This window comes from Gigantopelta aegis, chromosome 3, assembly GCF_016097555.1.
Source record: "Gigantopelta aegis isolate Gae_Host chromosome 3, Gae_host_genome, whole genome shotgun sequence".
NCBI lineage: Eukaryota > Metazoa > Mollusca > Gastropoda > Neomphalida > Peltospiridae > Gigantopelta > Gigantopelta aegis.
Window position 1 is genome coordinate 60,874,993 of NC_054701.1, and position 27,699 is coordinate 60,902,691.

General features: G+C 40.4%; 1 protein-coding gene across 2 annotated transcripts; it reads left to right on the plus strand.

Moving 5' to 3' along the window:
* Positions 1-1,080: 1,080 nt before the first annotated feature.
* Positions 1,081-16,226, plus strand: LOC121368367. 2 transcript variants are annotated; one of them, XM_041493062.1, is made up of 2 exons: positions 1,081-1,933; positions 14,897-16,221. In XM_041493062.1, exons 1-2 carry the CDS (start codon positions 1,530-1,532, stop codon positions 15,690-15,692), a joined length of 1,200 nt encoding a protein of 399 aa, XP_041348996.1. In that variant the 5' UTR covers positions 1,081-1,529; the 3' UTR covers positions 15,693-16,221. The 2 variants fall into 2 exon arrangements, with proteins under 2 accessions (XP_041348996.1, XP_041348995.1); XM_041493061.1 differs by lacking the exon at positions 1,081-1,933 and adding an exon at positions 4,167-6,257 and having other exon boundaries at positions 14,897-16,226.
* The last annotated feature ends 11,473 nt before the right edge of the window (positions 16,227-27,699 follow it).

Here is a 27,699-nt window from a genome sequence, read left to right on the forward strand (position 1 = left end):
CAATGATTTATTTTCTTATTTGGTCGTACTAAACATTTCCCATGGTTATTAAGTTCTTTAATGTTACCAGTACTTAGAAGTTGAATAGGTTTTAAAACACTTGGACGTCTTTGTTAATAACGTTTTATAAATTTAGTTGTTAATGTCCAATAATAATAATACTAATAGTAATACTAATAATAAAACCCGTATGTAAGCTAAATTAATTGACCAAATATTAATACAAATTTCGCTTTGGCGTTGCCGTTATTCTATTATAGCAATACAATCACCAAGATCGGAAAGACTGAGCTAATTCCCGCCCAGCCTACATGATAGGTACTCGCTGTCAGTACTTCGGAAATATAAATTGCACTTAGTCATAGCCAATCTCATATAAGGCGAAACGTTGAGTGGTCATTAAACCCCCACAACTTTCGCTGTGCATGTAGGCATAATTATTTATTTTTACCTGATGATAACCCCCCCCCCACCCACACACCACACACACACACACACAGAGAGAGAGAGAGAGAGAGAGAGAGAGAGAGAGAGAGAGAGAGAGAGAGAGAGAGAGAGAGAGAGAGAGAGAGAGAGAGAGAGAGAGAGAGAGAGAGAGAGAGAGAGAGAGAGAGAGAGAGAGAGAGAGAGAGAGAGAGAACGAACGGGTGAGATAACTGCGTGGATTTCCTCCCAGTAATATAATTATAAAAAAATATTTTGATCTGTCCTTGTGACAGTTATTTATAGCAGTGTATGTACATAACAGACACTAACAGTATAACATCAAAGTGTAAAGGGTTTTGGTTGTTAACAGTTTTACTACCATCTCCGCCCATGTACTTTATAAACCATTCCACTCGAAACCTTTCCTTGATCATTGATTATGCAGGGCCGCGATACACAATTACTTATCTCTAGCGTGTACAGGTTGACAGGGGCATTACTGGAATTAATTAAGGAGGTTTTCTTAACCCGTCCTCGGGACACTATTATAAATACTGGTGCCGGCACGAGTAGTCAAGGTAATGTCATAGGTTACATAAGTTTTAAATTAGGCCTACAGAAAGATGATCGCTATGTTAATTAAAATCATGAATCTGCCATATTGATTTATTGGAAGGCATATTATATAAATGTTAAGCACACTTCTTGCAGTATCTAACGCATATATTTTTATTTTTCAGAGTCCTACAATGCACCGATACTCGTTCACAGGTGAACACGAAAGAAGCGTGCACAGTGTTGCAAGAGTTACGCAAGAACACTTTGTGGACCGTTCATATTATGCAAAAACCTAAACAGCAACAGGCACGACAAAATGGCCGACTGGCTTTTGAAGCACACCGTTTGGACATTTGTTTAGGAACAGGAAGGTAAAGAAACATATCGATAAATTAAAAAAGAAAAAAAAAGCCCTAATGTATTATGTCGTTGGGACACAACCTGAATGTAAATAGTGTTCAGTACAGTTCATTTGCTTAAGGCATTGTCTATGACGTCATAGACGTCAAAATTCACCAACATCTATAGGCGTCTGACGACTTGAAATGCATCTACGTGAAAGACAGGTAATCAGTCCAAGAAGAAGCACCAACTATCATGCCTGTAGTTTCCGTGACTTCCGCCATTCCTCACTGCTGGAAGCCGGGAATGTGCGGGTCAACAAAGCGTTCAGGTTTCCAGACATTTTCCAAGATCTGTTTAAGGATTGCCCTACACTGTCTTATCACGTGAGAAACAAGTTGACGATCAAGGGACACGCGGAACGGAATCGCACGAACTACTCGGATGGAGGAGCGTCGTTTCCCGAGGACAACCACACGTTCGTTTTCCAACACTACACGGAGCTGAGTAAATACATAGAACAGTACAGGTATTACCATACCGTAGGAGGGGTGTGTCGGAAAACGATGGGGGATCCCAGAGAGCTTGGCATTGAGCCAGCGACCAGGTAAGTTGTATACCAGTAAACCAACGGCGAGTAATCATGGTATATAGTTAATTAAGGTACACCAATCCTAAACGTAACTAGGTGTGTGTGTATGTGTGTGTTTTCAAGTGTGTGGGCGTAAGTATGTGCGTGCATGTATGTGTGCGTGCGTGTGTGTGTATGTGTGTGTATGTTGATACTGAGAGTTCTAAAAAAGTGTTGTACTTTCTGTCGCCATTTATTCACTTATATCGTTCAATTTGTTTTCAACGTTTTATAAATTTATAAGACATTTTTTTTATTAACATGTATTACATATATTTAATATATTACAAATACATTGCATATCAGATATATGTATCTATATCACCAATGATATTGATCACAAGCATGGCTAATATATTACGTGAGTAATACCACTTCCGGTAATAGTTGGTGTCTGACCAACCTTTGTACAATGAAAAGAGCCGGGGCATGGCCTATAAGTATGACGACTTAACCAGTGACTATTAATTTTAAAACCTATATGTAAGCTCCTGGTCTTTCTCTTTCGATCGACCGTTCAAAATTGCGCCAAACGTCCTTAATCCAAAACTGCGCACTTTTTCTCTTTGGCATTATTCTTTGTTCCTTCAAAATTCCATAGCACCATTACTCCCCCCCCCCCCCCCCCCCCCCCCCCCCCGCCTGTTATCGACCACGGTCGGGCTGCTGGTGCTCCCTTGCCAGTGCAGGCGATTTCTCCTCCTTCCCACCCCCACCTTTCCTGTCCTGGACGGAGGAGCCGGCCAAGGCCGGATCTTGTGCACAGGACAGGCGTGCGCTACAACAGCTTGCTCTGAATGTGCACGTAAAGCCCTATGACCTGTCGCTCACATCAGAAGCTTAAGAGAGGAATATCTGCAGACCTATTCTGTCGAGTATTTCAGCTTGAGTTTCGTGTTTATATCCAATGAAGGTTCAAACATGCTCTCCTTGGCACAAAACATCACTATCTGAGTTGTCTGCCCAAGACAGAGGTTAGTGGTTGGTGAGCGAGTGAGAAATCGGTAGTATCTTAACGCAGTCCCAATGAGCCGTGGGAGCCAATACCGAGATGCGTACCCAGTACTTACCAGCCTTGAGGCCGATGGCTACTCACTACTCTGCCGAAGTCAGTGGCCGGCGTGTTCAGAAGGCCCAGTACTCACAAACATTTAATTTTGACTGGTACCATCGTCTTCTTTCACATCACATTCATCCAATGTTAGGCACAAACACCAGTCTACCGATCGCTCGCCCTTCTGAACAGGCATCCGTAAAGTTATCTTAAGTAGCTCGTGGCGCGTCAAACGGGCTCTCTGTCACAACCCTTGATTAAATACTGTGCTGCAGTGTTGTTAAAGTCGAAGACCCTAGTTTATTAAACAGCGTAAATAATTTTGTTAACTTAAGTAATATTACTAACAGCTGACATTCACTTGCTGATCACTAATCAAAATTTCCAAGACAAGGTATTCAGGGGATCTTACTACTACTACTGCTGCTGCTGCTGCTGCTGCTGCTGCTGCTGCTGCTACTACTCCTTCTCTTCCTCCTCCTACTACCCTACTACTACTACTACTACCACCACCACCACCACCACCACTACTACCGCTACTGCTGCTGCTGCTACAACAACAACAACAAAAACCACAACTCCTACTACTACCACTAGTACTCCTACTACTCGTAGGGGCGGGACGTAGCCCAGTGGTAAAGTGTCCGCTTGATGTGCAATCGGTCTGAGATCGATCCCCGTCGGTGGGCCCATTGGGCTATATTTCGTTCCAGCCAGTGCACCACGCCTGGTATATCAAAGGCATTGGTAAGTGCTATTCTGTCTGTGGAATGGTGCATATAAAAGATCTCTTGCTACTAATGGAAAAATTTAGCGGGTTTCCGTTCTAAGACTATATGTCAAAATTACCAATAGCCGATGATTAATAAATCAGTGTGCACTACTACTACTAAACTGTACTACTACTACTACTACTACTACTACTACTACTACAACTACTACTACAACTACTACTACTACTACTACTACTATTACTACTATTAAAAACCTCTACAATAACAACAACAACTACTACTACTACTATTACTACTATTAAAAACCTCTACAATACTACTTCTACAACACCACTACTACTACTACTACTACTACTACTACTACTACTACTACTATTACCTGTAGGAGTGCCATGAACAGTTGGTTAGAAATTCCTTCTGCTACAGAATGTACGCGTCTGCAAACTGGAACAAGCGAACATACCAGCCAACACTCCAAGGGAAAAAACAAGTTGTCACCAAAAGTCAAACGATACGTTACAAGTCCAGACGTCCGCCAACCAATATCTGCTGTAAGTGAAGATACTCACCAACAATTCAACACACAACTCAAGCTTATACCAAAAGTCATAAGATGCACTTCAAGTCCAGATGTTCACCAAACAACTAAGTGTTCACAAACAATGAAACAACCCCTTATGGTCCAAAGTGTCCGCCAGCAATCCAATGTACAAACTAAGTGTTTTAAAAAAATTAAAAGAACGATTACTACTGAACGTGTCCACCATCGATCCAAGTATTTATCAAAAGTAAAGAAAACCTCAAAATTTACCAACCAAAATGTTTGCCAACGATCTAAGAAAGAAACCAAGTGTTTGACAAAAGCAAAAAGATCTGTTACGGACAAAAATTCCAACCAAAAATCCAGTGGACATACTAAATGTTCAACAAGAGAGAAAACAACTGTTACTGTCCAGAAGGGGCCCAAAATATCTAGTTCTACCATCAACTATTTACAAAACATTAAGAGATATGTTAAAAGCCTCTCAAACGTCTGTCAAAAATCAAATATACAAAACAAGTATATATATTTGTCAGAAAAGAAAAGGTATCTAACGAACGAAGATGCCCGCGGACAAAGAAGAGTAGATACCAATTGTTCATCAATTCAAGTCAAAAGATATTCTATGATCCAAAATGGACGCCAACAATCCAATGTCGAGAACAGGTATTTACGAAACATTCACAAGAAATCAAATGTACAAAACAAATGTTTTCCCAAAGTACAAAAGTCCGTTACAAAAGAAGATAGCCGCCAACAATCTAATGAACATACCAAATGTTCATCGAAAGTCAAAATACCTGGTTGTGAGCAATCTAGTGCTGATTCCAGGTGTTTACAAAACATAAAACGATCCCTTACAAGCTTGGGTGGCTATCGTAAATCAAGTGTACAGGACAAGTGCTTTCCCAAAGTAAGATCTATTACAAACGAAGATGGCCACCAGCAATCCAGCGTAGATATTAAATGTTCATCAAGAGTAAACAAACCTGTTATGGTCCAAACAGTCTGCCGGTTATCTAATGGCAAGACCAACTGTGCGGCTAACGTCAATAGACCCAGTGCGAATGAAGACATTTCTAAAGAATCTGATGTAAAGTCAAAGGATGTTTCAAAACCTGGTATGATCAAAGATGTTGAAAAAGATTCCAGTGATGAAATCGTGTCTTCACAAGCAGACAAAACATCTATTATCAACGAAGATGTTGAAAAAGATTCCAGTGATGAAACCGTGTCTTCACAAGCAGACAAAACATCTATTATCAACGAAGATGTTGAAAAAGATTCCAATGATGAAACCGTGCTTTCACAAGCAGACAAAACATCTATTATCAACGAAGATGTTGAAAAAGATTCCAGTGATGAAATCGTGTCTTCACAAGAAGACAAAAAATGTATTATAAACGGAAATGTTCATAAAGGATCCAAAGTTGAAGCCAAATGTTCGCCAAAAGTACAAAGATCCATTGTAAATGAAGACATAACTAGCAAAGAATCCAATACAGAAACAAAGCATTCGCAAAGCGTCAAAAGGTCCACTACAAACAAAGATGTTTGTAAAGAGTCCAGTGTAGATAAAATAAAATGTTCGACAAAAGTCCAAAAATCTGATATGACTCAAAACGTTGATAAAAATTGTAAAGCACGGTCTCATCCTTCCCGGGTAGCCAAAAACAAAGTGAAAGTGGAGACTCGTGAAGAATCCAGTGAAACTACCACCTGCCTTCCACGAATGCAGCCCTTCTTTGTAACAAGAAAGTTTCAGAAAACTAACAGTACAGAAAACCAGCATTCGTCAAGACTCCGAGCCACGTTTGTTGTAGGAGACCGCAATGTGTCCTATTCACTGATCAAGTGTCCACAAACAGTTGGATGTTCTGCTCCTATGCTACACGTTCGTCAAGGGTGCGTTCCAAAGACCAAACGTTCGCCAAGGAGCGTCCAGTTTCAGATTGCGAGACAAGTGTCACAGTGAGTGCAGCAGACAGTCGTAGCCACGGTGGGATAGGGGAGCGGGCGGGCGGGAAAGTTTTAATGTAAATTTCATTATTTGGTTTTAATTCTTCAATATTTTCTCCTTTTTTTTGTTTAGTGTTACCATACTGACATCAACTTTCAAAGATTACATACATGATACACCCGCACTAACATTCCTGGCTATGGACTCTTGCTGTATGGAAAACCCCCCAAAACAAACCCTCCAACAAACTGTAGATTTTCATAATAAAATCCCATCCATTTTTTTTTCAAACTCAAAACTATATTCGTCTACAGTAATCTGTAAACATGTCAGAATTAGGTTTTGTAGAATGTGATGGCAGAGGCGGATCTGGAAATTTTGCGACAGGTATATTAATTTTCATTGTTTTACGATCCCCATCCAAACCTCCCCCAAATTTCCCTTGGAATTCCGCCTCATGTCATGGTCCCCTCCCACCCAAATGGATTTTCTCTATCCGCCACTGGATGGCATGACTCACGAAGCTATAGCTTGTGTAATTAGACTATTAGTATCTTCTTTTTTTTGGTACTTTATTTATGTATATTCAATGGTGAACAATACAGTGTCCTTTGAAAACCCTCTGGATCACAAGTGCCACAAGCTAAAACATTGGTGGGTAGATGAAATTTTAATGGTCATTTGTATTACGATCAAGTACAGTAGGATTCTATGTATAATTTGTATTTAATTTTCTCACCAATAAATGAAAGTATCATATATGTGCAGGCATTAAACTGATATTTATTCAAATTATAAATAATACAACTGTTATTTCTTGTCCGTTTTCGGCAAAAGGGAACCGATGAATTGGCATGCAATGCTATACTCTAAAATAAAAGTAGGGGAACTCTAATAAGAATTTACAATTGCCAAAATTGTAAGGTATATTAGCTGTGGGGAATGGTTATATGATAATAGTGAATTAATTGGGCAAACATTACAACCGGTAGTTCAGTATTACAGTAGGTTTAAGACCACCAAATATCTTGAAGGACGATTGGGGTCAGAAGTCAAATTTGAAAGTTGACTTTTTTTATCAGTAGTGGGTGATACCGCCACGATCTGTCAGACATTCATTCAGTCGACGAGGCATACTGCATATGAGTCTCCCAATGGCCATTTGAGGGAGTCTGTTCCACTCCTCTTGCAGTGCCTGACCAAGTTCCGCTAACGTGGTCGTCGGTCTTTGACGTTGACGCAACCGTCTCCCTATCATGCCCCAGACGTGTTCAATGGGGGAAAGGTCTGGGGTCATTGCTGGCCATGGTAGTCGATAGATATTGTGCTGCTGGAGGTAAGCATTAACGATTCGTGCACGGTGAGCACGGGTATTGTCGTCCTGAAAAACAAAACGTCCACCGACACGCGTAGCAAACGGGACGACAAACGGTGTCAGTATGTTGTCCCGGTAGGGTAGTACTGCCCAGTGACCCTTCCTTGCACAATATGAAGGGGGGTTCTGTCAGTCATAGCGATACCACCCCACACCATAACCGATCCACCGCCAAATCTGTCATAAAATCGCATTGTGACGTTGACGTGCCATTCATTTCGTCATCGCCAGACCCGACCACGCCTGTCAAGGAAGTCCAAAGTGAATAGGGACTCATCTGAAAACATGACACGTGACCAGCGACGAATACCCCAGTTTTGACGCTCCCTACACTATTCACGTCTGTGGGCAATGTAACGATTTGTCCAGGTAGGCACAACCCGTGGCCGTCGAGCATGAAGATGGGCTGCATGAAAACTCGGACACCAGTAGCCTGATGAAGGTTTGCAACAATTTGATTTGCCGTTTGAGCTCGATTTCTTAGAGCCTGGTTATGAATGAATCGATCCTGTACTCCTGTCGTTGCCTTGGGACGACCTGAACGGGGTCGATCGTCAACATTTTGGATTTGTTGGTACCTGTTCCATAGTCTGCTGATCACTGACTTCGAAACATTGAAGGTGTTGGCCACTTCACGCTGACTTCTGCTCGTTTGCAGCATGCCAATAGCCCGTAGACGCTCATCGCGTTGCATACGCCGCATCGCAAATTCAAACAATAAAAATGACTAAAAACAAAACAATAACAACTGTATGATCAACAAAATGAAAAAGATTGACAGAAATAATGTTCGACAATGATTAATCGACCTTCCTGGAAATTGTCAAAATCGAGAATGACACCCCACGCACGTGTACGGGGCAACTGCGTGATGCACATGCAAACTATGGAATGTGTTTTGGTGTGTTGATAAACGGACCTGAACGTTCTTTACTAGGATGTCTGTGGTCAAAACGTATGTTCGGTCTAATAGTTGATATTAACATTAATATTTCAGGTTCCCCTACTTTTCTTGAAGAGTATATAACGGATAACGTTAAAATCCATACCAACTCGCAAAATATTTCGATTAAAACACCAAAACTGCATAGTTTAAATATCCTATTTTGGTACAGGGGTGAAACAAAAGAAGAAAAAAGTTTGTTTTATTTAACGACACAACTAGAGCATATTGATTTATTAATCATCGGCTATTGGATGTCAAACATTTGGTAATTTTGACATATAGTCTAGACATGAAATCCGCTATATTTTTTTCATTAGTAACAACGAATCTTTTATATGCACCATCCCACAGACAGGATAGCACATACCACGGCCTTTGATATACCAGTCGTGGTGCACTGGCTGGAACGAGAAATAGTTCAATGGTCCCACCGACGGGGGTATCAGGCCCTAATCTAGAATTGAAAAAGTAGGAGAAAAGTGACTTCTCTCTTCCCAGAAGAAAGGGGAGATGTTTGATAAAAATAGGTGAAGTGACATTCCCAGTCTGGAGCTCGTCGCGGTAAGACGTGTTTGTGCACACTGTGCGTGCTTTCGCGGCTCGACTTGGGGATCCTTCACTTTTGTTGTTTTTGTCAGCGAAGTGAAGTTTCTACTGGGATGTATGCGACCATTGGAACTGATTGAACGCTGGAACACTTTTAGCGAGATTCCTTGCCTCCACGTTATTTCTCCGTCTGACTATGTTGACTTGTTTTTTTCGTGACTCGTAAGACGGCCATTCTGCAGAACACCACCGTTGTTCGCGTTTAGTCTCTACATGTCCGAGCCTGTCCTAGCAGCAGTGGAAGATTGACCGCCCCACTCTAAGAAGAAATAGGAAGCGAGGTCGGCCCCTATTACTCTTTTCTAGACTTTACTTTATTTTATTGTGATACCATCTTGTATCCTCCGGAGTCGGGCCCGTCCGCACCACTATACCAACCCATGACGACTGGACTATACCCTAGTCTGATTCTCTCTCTCGTTCAGACGGATCCGGCTTCTCAAGATCTGTATTTCAGCACAGCACTACACCTTCAACGTCTATTGACTGTCAATCTAGGGGTTTTCTTGACGGGATGCAACCCACCTCGTCCCTACAAGCTGTGCACCCTAACGGCCTTAACGAGGCCACTCACGTGGACATATAGATCGGACTTTAAACTTTTAGACTTTCGTTCAAAAGTTTATGTCGAAATTACTTTCTTTTTTTAATATTATTAAATAGTCCGATCCTCTCTTCTTTCTCTTATTTATTTTTGGACTGTCCTTCTAAAATGCTGCAAATTATATAAATATTCGACCGAGCAGTCAATTCTTTTCTGCACGAACTTCAGGAAACCGGATCTGATTTTCCCGATCTGAACTTTCCAGACGGCTTCCGAGTCGGAGGGGGACGGTGCCGGTGTTAGAGGAGGCCGGGCCTTGTCAGGTTGGTCGCTCGGCTGAGCGACGGCATTCCTCTTTCCAACGGCGGCTGATCGGGCCGGTGGCTTGACGACTGGCAGTACCGGGGATACCGGCCAGTTCTGTCTGGGCCACGTAGTGGTCAGCGATGGAGGGCCTTTACAGGGCGGTGTTGAGTCTGTCCCTCACGGTGGTCGACGGTTCCGGCGTAGCTGGTTTCCTCGACTCAGGCTGGGCTGGGGGCGGTGTCGCAGAAGGGACTGCTGCTGGCGGTTGAGCCACCAGTTTTGCCCCCCCCCCCCCCCGTGCCGTTCCTGGCGCACTTTTCCTCTTCCTCCATCTCCTCCTCTTCTTCTGTACGATCGCGTCGCCGTACACCAAAGTCACGGAAGCCCGTGACCCGGTGTACGAGACGCGATACTCAAGTAGCTTCTCGTAACTCAGTAAGAGTCCCCCCAGGTGGGGGGGGGGGGGGGAGGGGGGGGGGTAGGGGGGGAACTCGAGAGTACATGGCGAGACGTCTGTCCTCATCGCAAGTTAGCTTGGAAGTGGTACTGGTGACTGTGTTTAATCTCTTCACAACAGAAACTGGCATGAATATTAACATTTGTTGGTTGATTTTTATAATACATTGAACAAGGTAAAAACTACAATGCGCGTGCGTATAAACCATTTCCTGTTAATATGCCGGTTCACGTGGTAACCGGACATAACACCACTGGACAAAAACGCACTCGGACAAAACCCCACTGGACAGAACACCACTCATTCGACAGCCCATTTGGACAAAACCCCACTTCACTCATATTAAACAAAACAATAAGCTTTCTTCTTCTTTTTATTCATTTAACACAAATATAACAATACAACCGTCTCTACTTCCATTGCACACAGAGTCCAATGCCCCTCGATGTTTCAGGAACTGACTTGGTACCATCACGATGGTCAGTGTGTAGCGGCGTATACGTTTGGTTGGTGAACCACCATGCTCTTCACTTAGCAATGTAGTGGCAATCTGAGCCTGGCCCTTGTGAATGCTGCTAATGGTTCTCCAGATGGTGGGGTGAGCATGTCCTACCAGCTTGAAAAAGGCATTGTTCCAACCCTCACAGATGTTGTTGGTTCTGGAACCACATTGAAGAGTGATGGTGTGTACATTCCATATGGATGGTGGATACATAGGTTACTTGCGACGCATGCGAAGAGGAGGTAAAGATTCATCTGGACGCTGGGGTATCTGTATCTGACGTAAGTACCGGACACATAGATGCTATCAAAGTACTCCAAAAGGGATTCTAGACCATCAGGAATGTTCTCACGGAGGTAGACCATGCCCTCAGGTACTCCATCTTCTGGCAGAAAAGCAAGACCATCTATCATTCCACAGAAGAGCTTAACGTCTTCCTCCTCACGATAACACTGTACCAAACCCAGACTCTGGATTTTCCTCCATGTAGGCTGAGTTAGATGATATTGTCCATGGACGTTGACATGAGGTCCAAAGGCTGAACGCACAGCATTGATCACTATCTGCTCAAAGTCAGTAGTCACTGTGCTGAGATCGACAATGAAGCTAAGCTCATTGCACCGATCCTGCATAGCTGTAAAAAGTTCTGTATAGGTTTCCTGGTGCTTTTGGAAATATTTCAGTGGTTTTTTTTGTGTGTGCAGAATTCAGATTTTATATGCAGATCAATTGTGATGTAACTAGCAATTAAGGGAAGCCATCTACTACTAAACATACCTTTGCAATGTGTCATTAGAGGATTCTTTAGAAATAAACACAACCAGAATTTCGATTAAAAACCATTCGTTTGAAGTGCACTTAGACATATTTCCGAGTGGGGTTTTGTCCAAAATTCTGATTAATGAGTGAACTTTTGTCCAAGTGGGGTTTCTCTTGTGGGGTTTTGTCAAGTGGGGTTTTGTCCGAGTGGGGTTTTGTACTGGATTCATTCACGTTTACGCGAGGAAACAGTCTGGCGCCAAAGTAAAAACACTGTCCGACATACGGCGACAAGGTGCCAAGTGAGCTCTGACAATAAACGAGTAGGGGTCTTGTTGGGATTTAGTCCAGAATATTACGGCGACTTCGACTTCTCACTACTGTTAATAATTTGGCGACTTGAGCTGACTTTCGGCCTGGGGAATACGTAGCCCAGTGGTAAAGAGTTCGCTTGATGCGCGGTCGGTCTAGGATCGATCCCCGTCGGTGGACCCATTGGGCTATTTCTTGCTCCAGCCAGTGCACCACGACTGGTATATCAAAGGCCGTGGTATGTGCTATCCTATCTGTGGGATGGTGCATATAAAAGATCCCTAGCTGCTAATCGAAAAGAGTAGCCAATGAAGTGGCGACAGCGGGTTTCCTCGCTCAATATCTGTGTGGTCCTTAACCATATGTCCGACGCCATATAACCATAAATAAAATGTGTTGAGTGCGTCGTTAACTAAAACATTTCCTTCCTTCCAATAACTGAATAAATATACTGTATGGTTTTGTCTTGTCTTGTCTTGATATATGCCAATTCATCGGTTCCCTCTTGCCGCAAATGGACTTCACTAAAGCAGTATTTTCAGATTTGCAGTTTAATACATTTCAACTTATTTTCGTGCTTATATCAATTAAGGTTGAAGCACGCTATCCTGGGTACACACCTCAACTATCTGGGCTATCTGTCCAGGACAGTGGTTTAGTTGTTAGTTGGTTAGTGGTTAGTGAGAGAAGAGTGTGTAGTGGCCATTGAGCCCTTAAGAACTCGCTCTGGGTTGGAGCCGGTACCGGGCTGCGAACCCTGTACCTACCAGCCTGTAGTCCGATGGCTTAACCACTGCGCCACCGAGGCCGGTATTATACATTTATTGCCCTTCTAAGACTATATGTCAAAATTACCAAATGTTTGACATCCAATAGCCGATGATTAATAAATCAATGTCCTCCCGTAGTGTCGTTAAACAAAACAAACTTTAACTTTTATGTTAACAATATTTGACCTATGGGCCTCAAATTTACACGGAAGGTGGCTAATATCCATATAGTAATGGTTTGAAATATCAAAGTTACTTTTTAAATAATTCCATATTCAGTAGGGGTATCTTCTTTCTTCTTCTTTTGAGGGGGCACCCAATATAGTGTAGGGTGTTTTGGAAAAAATTGCTCGTACTGTCCAGGTTGGTTATGACATTGATCACTTGTTGAGCAAGTCTTCTTGGGTTTAAATATATATATATATATATATATATATATATATATATATATATATATATATATATATATATATATTAGCGTCATGTCCATACGCAAAATGTGTATCTTTCACTGTGTGGTGAGAAATTGTGAATATTCCTTACACAATACAGATAGAAATAAAGAAGGGAATACTATTTTTTAGGTATTATAAATCAAATTTAATGTATTACTAGCTAGTGTAGTAGTCTCTGTATAACATGATTTGATGTAAATGGGGCCTTGAATATCAGTAATGTGGACTATAATCCTTCCCACAGGGAATGCCTTTTTTCATACTATTAAATTTACTACAGGTTATTTATTTCTGAACCGATTGTTTTCTAAATTGCACACAAAATTGGTGGGGTGGGTTTTTTTTTTTTTCCAAAACACTTTTACTTTTCTTTTTACGTCAAACCAAACTGAAAGTATTTACACAAAACAGTTTTGTATGATGATGGGACGGACTGTAAATGTCAGTAACACTCTGGACATACTGACACTGTGGATGGCGGTTTTAGTTGCAGTCACTCTTTCCTTTACTGTTTATCTGATCCCTTATTTCTTCCATCTGTATATTATCAACAGCTGCCTTGGAACCGGCGTCGGTGGTTTCTTGGTTATGCCATCGGACTTCAGACTGGTAGGTACTGGGTTCGTATCCCACCTGAGGCAATGTGGGACTTTCATACCAGTACCGGCTCCAACCCAGAGTGAATGCCCCGCTAGGCTCAATGGGTAGGTGTAAAGCCACATACACCGAGTTTCACCCATTTCACGGGTGCGATTATGGGTGCGTCTCCCGAGTGTATGACCCCACATGGGGGATGATTACCCGGCATGCACACCAAACAAATAAAAAATATATAAAAAACCCACCAAAAACCCCAGCTGCCTGGCATTACACTAAGACTGGTGTTGAGGTCAAAATTTCAAAACTATTCGCCTAACGCTAAACCTTTGCCAGCTTTCTTGGATATGCATCATAGCATGTTTTCTAGCATCTTCGGAAGCCAAGGTACCCATTCAAAATGGGAGTATCTGACCGGAATGGGTACCTTGGCTTTCGGAGTTTTAGCATTGATGTCATTAACAGAAATACAATTTTAAGTACATCTGGGCATTCACTGATACTCATATATTGTAGTACAATAGTTGTTAAACTTCTTTTTTTCACTTTTTTAGTTAGTACAAGAGGTAGACGACAAGATGTATTGGGAGTGCACAATGGATCCACGGGCGTTCGAGTCCTAGTTGGAGTTCCTAGATGGTTGATTAGTACCAGTCGATGGAACACTAATGTATAATACGCTATATTGTCTGTGTTTCTAACGACTTATTGCGTAGGTGTAAGTCCACTACACCCTCTAACCACTAGTAACTAACCCACTCTCCTGTACAGACAGCCCAGATAGTTGAGGTGTGTTCCCAGGACAGCGTGCTTGAACCTTAATTGGATATAAGCACGATAAAGGTTGAAATGAAATGAATTAATAGCGTAGCGCGCACGAGTGTTCCATCGACTGGTACTAATCAAACACCTAAAAACTCCAACGAGGAGAAGGGCTATGGAGAAGAAAAAAAGTATAAGAAAACTAATTCAGAGTATTTCGTACTTAATTATAACTTTTGTTTTTGTTTTTACTTTTCAGTGACTCGACCTACAACTGTTCTCGACGGCAACAACAAATCACTCGCGACAGACGCATGTCTAATTCCCCTAACTACAACCGTTTTTGTTTCTCCGATTTTCCTAAAAACAAACACAGAAGAAGATTGTTTATGACCTGGAAGGAGTATGTCCATTGTTACCCCAACGACTCGAACACCGTCGGTTCAGCGGACTCTCCCTCTGCCGGCAACATGGTTGATTCTGTGAATGCGTCTTCTACCGCCAGCTCGGTGGATGCACATTCTGCCGCCAACACCACCAGTTTAACGGACATGTCCTCTAGTACTGGGAGCAAGGAATCTCTCACCCCGATGACGCGTTCGCGGAGTTGCGTGGTGTTAATGGACAATTCAGATTCGAACATTGGCAGACGACGCTTCCCAAGTCCTTGTCTAGTGGGACTGTCTTCCGACGAGTCCGTGGCTCTGAGACCTACTATGAACAACTACGTGGCGAGTGTAGAATGTTCTCCGATGATTCGAAAACCGGACGAGAACGATCTAAATTCGCCGAAACAGATGACCGACTGTAAGGGCACTGATCAGGAACATCTCTCACCACCTGGTGAAGGAGGTGTGGACGTTTTCGAAGGAAAGTGGGATACGAATACTCATACTTCTAACTCCAGTAGACTAAGCGTATGCGAGAACGAGCAGCGGTCACAGAATGTTGACCAGTGTCCCAAAAAGACCACACCTGTATACAATACTAAAAGTGAAATGAGTTCGAGAAAAGCTTTGACAATGATATATAAAAAATCCAAACGTAAAAAGTAGTATATATATATATATATATATATATATATATATATATATATATATATATATATATATATATTATGTCATATTGAATTCGATTGTCCATATTTACAGAAAATAAAAATGAACGAAAGAAGAAAATATAATTTAAAACTACAACTTGTAGGTTTTATTTATGGTTAACATGGCCAAGTGTTTCTCGACCTTCTCTACACGATGATTTTGTTTTATTTTGCTTATGTTTTATCAACTTAGCGTTGACAAGTATTCGACACCAAAACATCTCTGCTCACATACAAAATATATCATATTTCTAGATACTAGCATTTAAGAAAAAACCCGCTTCTATTCAGCAAGCGTTTTATATATATAAAAAAGGTAATTCTTAGGAGAAAACTATACTTTTAAAATATTGCATTTGAAGTAATTAAGCTGTAGTATCTCTAATATCTCTAAAACCATAAATATACTGTATGGTTTTGTCTTGTCTTGTCTTGATATATGCCAATTCATCGGTTCCCTCTTGCCGCAAATGGACTTCACTAAAGCAGTATTTTCAGATTTGCAGTTTAATACATTTCAACTTATTTTCGTGCTTATATCAATTAAGGTTGAAGCACGCTATCCTGGGTACACACCTCAACTATCTGGGCTGTCTGTCCAGGACAGTGGATTAGTTGTTAGTTGGTTAGTGGTTAGTGAGAGAGAAGAGTGTGTAGTGGCCATTGAGCCCTTAAGAACTCGCTCTGGGTTGGAGCCGGTACCGGGCTGCGAACCCTGTACCTACCAGCCTGTAGTCCGATGGCTTAACCACTGCGCCACCGAGGCCGGTATTATACATTTATTGCCCTTCTAAGACTATATGTCAAAATTACCAAATGTTTGACATCCAATAGCCGATGATTAATAAATCAATGTCCTCCCGTAGTGTCGTTAAACAAAACAAACTTTAACTTTTATGTTAACAATATTTGACCTATGGGCCTCAAATTTACACGGAAGGTGGCTAATATCCATATAGTAATGGTTTGAAATATCAGTTACTTTTTAAATAATTCCATATTCAGTAGGGGTATCTTCTTTATTCTTCTTTTGAGGGGGCACCCAATATAGTGTAGGGTGTTTTGGAAAAAATTGCTCGTACTGTCCAGGTTGGTTATGACATTGATCACTTGTTGAGCACGTCTTCTTGGGTTTAAATATATATATATATATATATATTAGCGTCATGTCAATGCGCAAAATGTGTATCTTTCACTGTGTGGTGAAAAATTTTGAATATTCCTTACACAATACAGATAGAAATAAAGAAGGGAATACTATTTTTTAGGTATTATAAATCAAATTTAATGTATTACTAGCTAGTGTAGTAGTCTCTGTATAACATGATTTGATGTAAATGGGGCCTTGAATATCAGTAATGTGGACTATAATCCTTCCAACAGGGAATGCCTTTTTTCATACTATTAAATTTACTACAGGTTATTTATTTCTGAACCGATTGTTTTCTAAATTGCACACAAAATTAGTGGGGTGGGTTTTTTTTTTTTTTTTTTAAACACTTTTACTTTTCTTTTTACGTCAAACCAAACTGAAAGTATTTACACAAAACAGTTTTGTATGATGATGGGACGGACTGTAAATGTCAGTAACACTCTGGACATACTGACACTGTGAATGGCGGTTTTAGTTGCAGTCACTCTTTCCTTTACTGTTTATCTGATCCCTTGTTTCTTCCATCTGTATATTATCAACAGCTGCCTTGGAACCGGCGTCGGTGGTTTCTTGGTTATGCCATCGGACTTCAGACTGGTAGGTACTGGGTTCGTATCCCACCTGAGGCAATGTGGGACTTTCATACCAGTACCGGCTCCAACCCAGAGTGAATGCCCCGCTAGGCTCAATGGGTAGGTGTAAAGCCACATACACCGAGTTTCACCCATTTCACGGGTGCGATTATGGGTGTGTCTCCCGATTGTATGACCCCAGATGGGGGATGATTACCCGGCATGCACACCAAACAAATAAAAAATATAAAAAACCCACCAAAAAACCCAGCTGCCTGGCATTACACTAAGACTGGTGTTGAGGTCAAAATTTCAAAACTATTCGCCTAACGCTAAACCTTTGCCAGCTTTCTTGGATATGCATCATAGCATGTTTTCTAGCATCTTCGGAAGCCAAGGTACCCATTCAAAATGGGAGTATCTGACCGGAATGGGTACCTTGGCTTTCGGAGTTTTAGCATTGATGTCATTAACAGAAATACAATTTTAAGTACATCTGGGCATTCACTGATACTCATATATTGTAGTACAATAGTTGCTAAACTTCTTTTTTTCACTTTTTTAGTTAGTACAAGAGGTAGACGACAAGATTTATTGGGAGTGCACAATGGATCCACGGGCGTTCGAGTCCTGGTTGGAGTTCCTAGATGGTTGATTAGTACCAGTCGATGGAACACTAATGTATAATACGCTATATTGTCTGTGTTTCTAACGACTTATTGCGTAGGTGTAAGACCACTACACCCTCTTCTCTCTCACTAACCACTAGTAACTAACCCACTCTCCTGTACAGACAGCCCAGATAGTTGAGGTGTGTTCCCAGGACAGCGTGCTTGAACCTTAATTGGATATAAGCACGATAAAGGTTGAAATGAAATGAATTAATAGCGTAGCGCGCACGAGTGTTCCATCGACTGGTACTAATCAAACACCTAAAAACTCCAACGAGAAGAAGGGCTATGGAAAAAAAAAAAGTATAAGAAAACTAATTCAGAGTATTTCGTACTTAATTATATCTTTTGTTTTTGTTTTTACTTTTCAGTGACTCGACCTACAACTGTTCTCGACGGCAGCAACAAATCACTCGCGACAGACGCATGTCTAATTCCCCTAATTACAACCGTTTTTGTTTCTCCGATTTTCCTAAAAACAAACACAGAAGAAGATTGTTTATGACCTGGAAGGAGTATGTCCATTGTTACCCCAACGACTCGAACACCGTCGGTTCAGCGGACTCTCCCTCTGCCGGCAACATGGTTGATTCTGTGAATGCGTCTTCTACCGCCAGCTCGGTGGATGCACATTCTGCCGCCAACACCACCAGTTTAACGGACATGTCCTCTAGTACTGGGAGCAAGGAATCTCTCACCCCGATGACGCGTTCGCGGAGTTGCGTGGTGTTAATGGACAAATCAGATTCGAACATTGGCAGACGACGCTTCCCAAGTCCTTGTCTAGTGGGACTGTCTTCCGACGAGTCCGTGGCTCTGAGACCTACTATGAACAACTACGTGGCGAGTGTAGAATGTTCTCCGATGATTCGAAAACCGGACGAGAACGATCTAAATTCGCCGAAACAGATGACCGACTGTAAGGGCACTGATCAGGAACATCTCTCACCACCTGGTGAAGGAGGTGTGGACGTTTTCGAAGGAAAGTGGGATACGAATACTCATACTTCTAACTCCAGTAGACTAAGCGTATGCGAGAACGAGCAGCGGTCACAGAATGTTGACCAGTGTCCCAAAAAGACCACACCTGTATACAATACTAAAAGTGAAATGAGTTCGAGAAAAGCTTTGACAATGATATATAAAAAATCCAAACGTAAAAAGTAGTATATATATATATATATATATATATATATATATATATTATGTCATATTGAATTCGATTGTCCATATTTACAGAAAATAAAAATGAACGAAAGAAGAAAATATAATTTAAAACTACAACTTGTAGGTTTTATTTATGGTTAACATGGCCAAGTGTTTCTCGACCTTCTCTACACGATGATTTTGTTTTATTTTGCTTATGTTTTATCAACTTAGCGTTGACAAGTATTCGACACCAAAACATCTCTGCTCACATACAAAATATATCATATTTCTAGATACTAGCATTTAAGAAAAAACCCGCTTCTATTCAGCAAGCGTTTTATATATATATATAAAAAAGTAATTCTTAGGAGAAAACTATACTTTTAAAATATTGCATTTGAAGTAATTAAGCTGTAGTATCTCTAATTTTCCCCTTTATCACCCCCCCCCCCCCCCCAACCCCCTAGTCACAAAAAGTAGACTACTGTACCTGAACCTTTTTGTTTTGGATATAGGCACGTTAATAAAGTTAAAACAAAGAAAGTACGCTACTGTGTGTTGATACATGTACTGTATTTGTAATAAATGACTATATATTAATGGATCCCAATTTAATATTTGCATTATTATTAAAGGGACATTCCCGAGTTTGCTGCATTGTAAGATGTTTCCGACTAATAAAATATTTCTACGATTAAACTTGCATATTAAATATACTTTCTTGTTTAGAATATCATTGTCTGCATATTCAATGTGTTTCTGGTCGTCTTAATATTTGTAAAAAGCCCAAACTGGATTTTGTCTTCAAATAATTTCGTACGTACGAAACAATCTTTTTTAGGAAATAAAATGAAATTTAACCTAGTACAAATATTAGAACGGCCAGAAACACGTTTAATATACAGCCACTAATAATTTATGCAGAAAAATATATTTGATATGTAATTACAGTCGTCAAAAAGTCTTATTTAGTCGATAAAATCTGAAACATTGCAGCAAACTCAGGAATGTCCCTTTAACTAAAAACAATATCAAGGTGTAAAATAACTAGCTTGGTGAAAACGTTTAAGTACTTGCCTGGCCAGTGGCTTGATCCAGGTAATTGAAGAAGGGAATATACTTGATAGCGGCAACTTTGACCTGTCTGTAAAGTAGGGAAGATGGTAAATATTTATGATGCTTATGATAGAACTATTTTATCTTTAACAACGATCATGACGCTATTTTGGAACGGGCTGTCCTAATATAATTATATTGTTTATTTAATTATATTTATTAAATTCGTAAAGGGGTAGACATAGGAGTGACCATGACTGTTCGTTCGTTTCAATTTAGTTATCTTTATTTTGCAACGGTTCGCTTTATGTCACTTAAATGTAAGGTCTTACTACACAGTTCACTTCCGGGTGAGAGAAAAAGAAAGAAATGTTTATTTAACGACGCACTCGACACATTTTATTTACGGTTATATGGCATCAGACATATGGTTAAGGACCACACAGATTTTGAGAGGAAACCCGCTGTCACCACTACATGGGCTACTCTTTCCGATTAGCAACAAGGGATCTTTTATTTGCGCTTCCCACAGGCAGGATAGCACAAACCATGGCCTTAGTTGAACTAGTTATGGATCACTGGTCAGTGCAAGTGGTTTACACCTACCCATTGAGCCTTGTGGAGCACTCACTCAGGGTTTGGAGTCGGTATCTGGATTAAAAATCCCATGCCTCGTCTGGGTTCCGAACCAATTACCTACCAGCCTGTAGACCGATGGCCTAACCACTACGCCACCGAGGCCGGTCCACTTCCGGGTGAGAGTCCGTTCATCACTGTCCAGTATATTTCCTAATTAAGACATATGTTGTGGTTCACATATTCACTTCTAGTAATTGGGGAAGAATTAAAACAATTTGTCTTTTTAATGGTAAACCTTCTGGTTGGATTTTGCCCATGTTATTTTGTAATATGTTGCATTGACTTTGTGGGACATGGGTGTATAGCGCAAGAGACAGCCGGAGTGAATCGGTCAATCAACCACCTGTTCGGACTACAGCCAGATGCTGTCAAATAGCAAAAAACTGAGACGAAAATATTCTCAATTTTGGAGTGAAAATAAATGAATGAATGAATGAATGAATGTTTAACGACATCCCAGCACGAAAAATACATCGGCTATTGGGTGTCAAACTATGATAATGCAAACAAATAAAGTGATGATCAACATCAATATAAACATTCAACAGTTAAATAAAAACACGGTGTAAAGAACTGTGCAGAAATACAAATATCACAGATAGATACTGACTTTTATTCAAAATTTTAATTGTATCCCGAAGAAAACAATGGGATTTGTGCTGTATTGGCCATTCTCAAAGAGAATGTTACACCCCTGCACCACGGTGAGGTTACAGCACAAATCCCATTGTATCCCGAAGAAAACAATGGGATTTGTGCTGTATTGGCCATTCTCAAAGAGAATGTTACACCCCTGCACCACGGTGAGGTTACAGCACGCGCAGGGGGAGTAAAAATAAATGCTTATATAACGTATGTTCGAAATGGTGTATATTGTTAGTGCCAACGAGAACCCGTTCTATTGGCAATCTTCATCTGAAATTGGCCAATGTAACATGGATTACAATGGCAGATGGCATCCGTGTATCACAAACCACTTCTATGACACTGGCAAAATTAACGAAGTGACTGCTATTACAGTTTAGTATAAACCCTCGTATACTGCACACATTTTGGCCACCCATGCCTGTTATACGAATCGTCGTTGATTAAAGTTGAGATGTAGTCGGCAACAAAGTTAAAGTTTGTTTTGTTTAATAACACCACTAGAGCACACTGGTTTATTAAACATCGGAGGTCATTGCATGTCAAGCATTTGGTAATTTTGATATATAGTCTTGGAGAGGAAACCCGCTATAATTTTTGCATTAGTAGCAACGGATGTTTTATATGCACCATCCCATATACCAGTTGTGGTGCACTGGCTGGAACGAAAAATAGCTCAATGAGCCCACCGATGGGTATCGATCCTGGACCGGCTGTGCATCAAATGAGTGTTTTGTACCACGTTCCAATACCGCATTTGTTGGTGAGGTCTCCCATGTCCCTCAGAGATGACCAAGGTAAATAAATGCACATCATTCAAATAGATGACACTGTCCGTAAACAAAGGACAACACACACTACTGTAGCAAACAAGTTAGTTTTGCTTAACGACACGACTAGATAGCATTGATTTATTAATCATCGGCTATTGGAAGACGGAAGAAGGAAATGTTTTATGTACTACCCGGTCAGTGGGATGGTGCATATAAGAGATCCCTTGCTGCTAATCGAAAAGAGTAGCCCATGACGTCATATAACCGTAAATAAAATATGTTGAGTGCGTCGTTAAATAAAATATTGTTTTCTTTCATTAACCGTTTCAACAATCGACAGGCCTTCAATAGCCGCTCTACGACTATATGTAAACATCAAATGTTTGACATCCAATAACCGATGATTAATACATCAATGTACTCTAGTACTGTTGAAGGAAGGCAATCATTTTTTTTTTTTGTTAACGACGCACTCAACACATTATATTTACGCAAGCCCGTAGCCAGGGGGGTTCGTAGGGTTCGAACGAACCCCCCTTTTTCTGAAGTGCCCTTTCAAACTAGGCTAGAGCCCCCCCCCCCCCCCCCGGCAGCCCCCGGCCAAGTGCCAAGTGCCCTTTTAATACCAAAAAGAACGCCCCTTCAAAAATCCACGCTCGCAAGTGCCCTTTTAATACCAAAAAGACCCCCCCCCCCCCCCTTCAAAAATCCTGGCTACGGGCTTGTTACGGTTATATGGCGTCAGACATATGGTTAAGGACCACACATATATTGAGAGAGGAAACCCGCTGTCGCCACTTCATGGGCTACTCTTTTCGATTAGCAGCAAGCACGCTGATTGGTGAAACGGCTAATGAAGGCTCGCTTATTTCATTTTCATTTCTTTTCAACTTATTTTCGTGCTTCTATCCAATTAAGGTTCAAGCACGCTGTCTTGAGCACACACTTAGCTATCTGGGCTGTCTGGCCAGGACAGTGGGTTAGTTGTTAGTGTTTAATGAGAGAGAAGAGGGTGTAGTGGTCTTATACCTACGCACGGAGTCGTTAAAACTCGCTCTGGGTGGGAGCCGGTACCTGGCTGCAAACCCTGTACCTACCAGCCTTGTATCCAATATTGATATCAATAAGGGGTAGGGCTGGATGTGACTCGATCTAACTTAATGCATTTATTCATTCATTTTAAAGGAGGTTTCTCATCCTCAGTGTGTACTCTGACTGTGCGCCACATTTTGGTGGAGTGTAATCATCTGAAGCCGACGAGAAACGATATATTTTGGCAACAGAAATGGTTTGTAATCTTTTAAATTCCACCTATAATTTTAAAGTTTTAGAAACATTTTGAAATTAAATTTAAAAAATACTTATCTTGATTGATATATATATACTAGTATAGCTGCTTTTCTGCCCGTATTAAACAAAAAATGAGCGAATCTGGATAACAATATTTATTTATAATAGCATTAATGCCAAACAGACATATAGAGTTGCAAACGAACCACTACGCATTTTTACATGAATTACAACTAATTTTGCGGGTAGAATGATGGAAATAAATGTAATGGTAAAAAGGTCTGAGGTTAGCAGTTGCTCCCCGTCCCCTCCTCCCCCACCCCCGTCACGTACGACTGTCTATATGTCAAACAGAACTAATCTCCAGAAGACTGTTTGCAGTCTTGCCCCCTGAACAATGATACAAGATTGAAGTAAATACGATCCAGAAAGCGATACTTTTTTCTACTCAAACGTGAGGCGAGACATAGCCCAGTGGTAAAACGTTCGCTCGAAGCGCGGTCGGTCTAGGATAGATACCCGTCGGTGGGCCCATTGGGCCATTTCTCGTTCGAACCAGTGCACCACGACTGTATATCAAAGGCCGTGGTATGTACTACCCTGTCTGTGGGATAGTGCATATAAAAGATCCCTTGCTGCTAATCTACTAAGAGTAGCCCATCAAGTGGCGACAGCGGGTTTCTTCCCTCAATACCTGTGTGGTCCTTAACCATATGTCTGACGCCATATTAAATGAAAAATTGGTACGAACATTTCGTTTGATGTAAGTTTTGTTTTTTAATTATAGGGAGATGAAAAAAGGTTGGTCTGATAAATGTTGGCGGTAAAAGGATTTGTGGCGCCATGTTTGTTATCCTTCAGTACACTGCACACACAAAGGAACTGGTGGCATGGTCGAAATTGTATGAGTGCGCTTACGTCGAACACACTGCCTCTAATTCTGAATAATACGCATTGCGCACCCCGCCCTCGCAACAGACTAACAGTGTGTATGGATTCCTCACAAACGCTCATTATTAGTAACGATTTTAAAATTTATTATTCGTAAATTCTTGCGTGTATTATGTAAAAAGCTTTGTCATGACGTTTATGATTAAAATGTGTCTTTTTTTAGTTGAATATGTGCCCCCCCCCCCCCCCCTCAACACACCAACAAATATAATACTAGTATACATTCTATATTTATTATTGTTATTATTTATTAAAAAAAACCCTCTATGAAATATTAAACAGACAATACAACTTTCACATTCATTGTTAAAAGCATGTCTAATAAAAACATGTAAATAGCATGTTATTATTTTTAAAAAAATGATTAGTTTTCGGTTTTCTTTTTCTTTCGAGATTAAAATTGTACAAATGAAGAGAGTAGCGTTACATTTCTTAAGTTCTGTGATTTGGTCAGAAAAAACTGTACCAAATTCAACTTTCAGTTAGTCAAACCGTAATGAAATGGCTATACCGTATAGAGGGCAGACGATTTGCGAAACAGCTTTTCGGCGAATTAGTAATGCGATATATTCGCCGAATTCAAGTCATTCGCATTTGGCTATTTAATTTGGCAAACAGCGTAAACCATGGTAAAGTAACGGTTTCATCCGTTATTTCAGAAATGAACAGTTTGACCCCCATTTCTTTTCTGATTCACTTTAAGGGTCAGGGGTTGATACGCTGCAGGTAGGAGTTTTAGCCACATATTTTACTATTGTCGTCTATGGGATTTGATTTGATAGTATACACCCTTTAACACTTAGTCTAGAGTGAGAGAGAGGAAACGTTCTGCTACCACATAGGCTACTCCTATCAAAAATCAGCAAGTGCTCTTTTATATGCACTTTCCCATAGAAAAGAATGTATATATTATGATCTTCGATGTAACTGCTAAATAAATTCTGCGCGTACCTAAACTTATCGTTTAACTGTGGAATCGAAAACAATATTAACGATAAATTGCTAAACAACCGATTTTACAGGCACTTAACAGATACTCAGACATGCGAATAATTCGATAGTGGTATTAATGCATATTAAAACTAATACATATGAAATGCAACTATTCACCGATTCCAAAAAAAAGAAAAAAAAAAAAAGTGTTTTATTTAACGACGCACTCAACACATTTTATTTACGGTTATATGGCGTCAGACATATGGTTCAGGACCACACAGATTTTGAGAGGAAACCCGCTGTCGCCACTACATGGGCTACTCTTCCGATAGGCAGCAAGGGATCTTTTATTTGCGCTTCCCACAGGCAGGATAGCACAACCATGGCCTTTGTTGAACCAGTTATGGACCACTGGTCGGTGCAAGTGGTTTACACCTACCCATTGAGCCTTGCGGAGCACTCACTCATGGTTTGGAGTCGGTATCTGGATTAAAAATCCCATGCCTCGACTGGGATCCGAACCCAGTACCTACCAGCCTGTAGACCGATGGCCTGCCACGACGCCACCGAGGCCGGTCGATTCCAATAAAATACATCTATTTACTTTTGATACATAAAAATACTAAAACGTTATAGGCCTACAACGTTCCGTTAGATCTCAGCGATGTTCCCTTATTTAGAATTTTATCGAGACAAGATAAATAATAAATGTTAATTTTCTTTCCAGTGAATAGCAAATAAATTTCTTTGTTGCTTGACTGCGTCCGTCCAATTAATGAAGGAAAGATAAAATAGTTTATCGCGACAACATGTTAGTACAGGTTATACAAATGATTACGCTTGCTGATTCAAGTATAACCGCCTTTGTTACGCTCCGTAGAACTACAATAATCCTACGTACCGGTTCATTGAAAAATAGTAATGCAAACAATTCATCGAGGATGAGGTGGGGGTATTGTTTTGTGAAAAACAAATTACATCGTGTGTATAACTGTTTACGACCAATTTTAGGTAAACACCGAATGACCTGCGCTGCATTCACACTTTGCGATTGAAATCACGTGACATAAATTAAGTGGTCAGTGTTCGTCTTACCTGTATTAGTTGGCAAGTGTGAGAGTAGGGTAGCAGTTAGTGTGTGATTCGTGTGGCTTGGTTCAGGTGAGATTTTACTACAGTTTTGTTTTAAGGTATTTGTTCTCTTATTTAACGTGTTCGGTATTGTTTACCTGATAGCGACTTATTTAAGAACTTTAAATGGCCTGCCTCAAAGTTGGATAATGACCCCAATATTTATAATTTTTCTTGTTAAATATAAAGGTTTATATCTTGAATGACATGCCCATAAAAATACATCTATATTGTCAAACAACCCCCCTCCCCCCAAAAAACCCCCAACAACAAACAAAACAACAACAATATACACACACACACCCCTCAAAAACCCCAACAACAAAGCCAAAACAACCCCCCCCCCCCCCCCCCCCGAAAAAAAAAAAGGCTTGTATTTTAATAGAATACATACACTATAAAGATTTTCTGTAAACATGTACTTTATATTTTTCGCCAAAGATTCTCGAGGAAACCTTTGTTTGCGTCAAATGACAACACATTACAATTCTAGTTGTTAGTTAATTATGTAAGGATTAAAGGTTCCTTTTTTTCGGAATTTTTACCAAGGCCGATAATTATTAAATGCTTTTTTTTTTCTACTGAAGAGCGCATAAATTTCATTGTTGCATGTCTGCATCCGTCTTATTAATGAAGGAAAGATAAAATAGTTAATCACGACATTACGTTAGTACAGGTTATGCAAATGATTATAATATTTGCTGATTCAAGTCATTGTATAACCACTTTTGTTAAGCATCGGTGGTTGTGTGCGTATTTTTTTTTTTGGTATTATTATTTAGTTTTTTTTACATGCTTAAAGATAATAAATAAATAAATAAATAAATAAATAAAATTAAAGTCGCACGTACGCTTTTAAGTGTAAAACGAATTTTAAAATTTCAGATTTTGGTTTGTTTAAGTTGATCGCCCTGACGGGTTCCAATAAAATATTTGAACTACTATATTCCTATAAACGACTAAAAACATATAACTTAAGTATTTTTAAAAACACAAT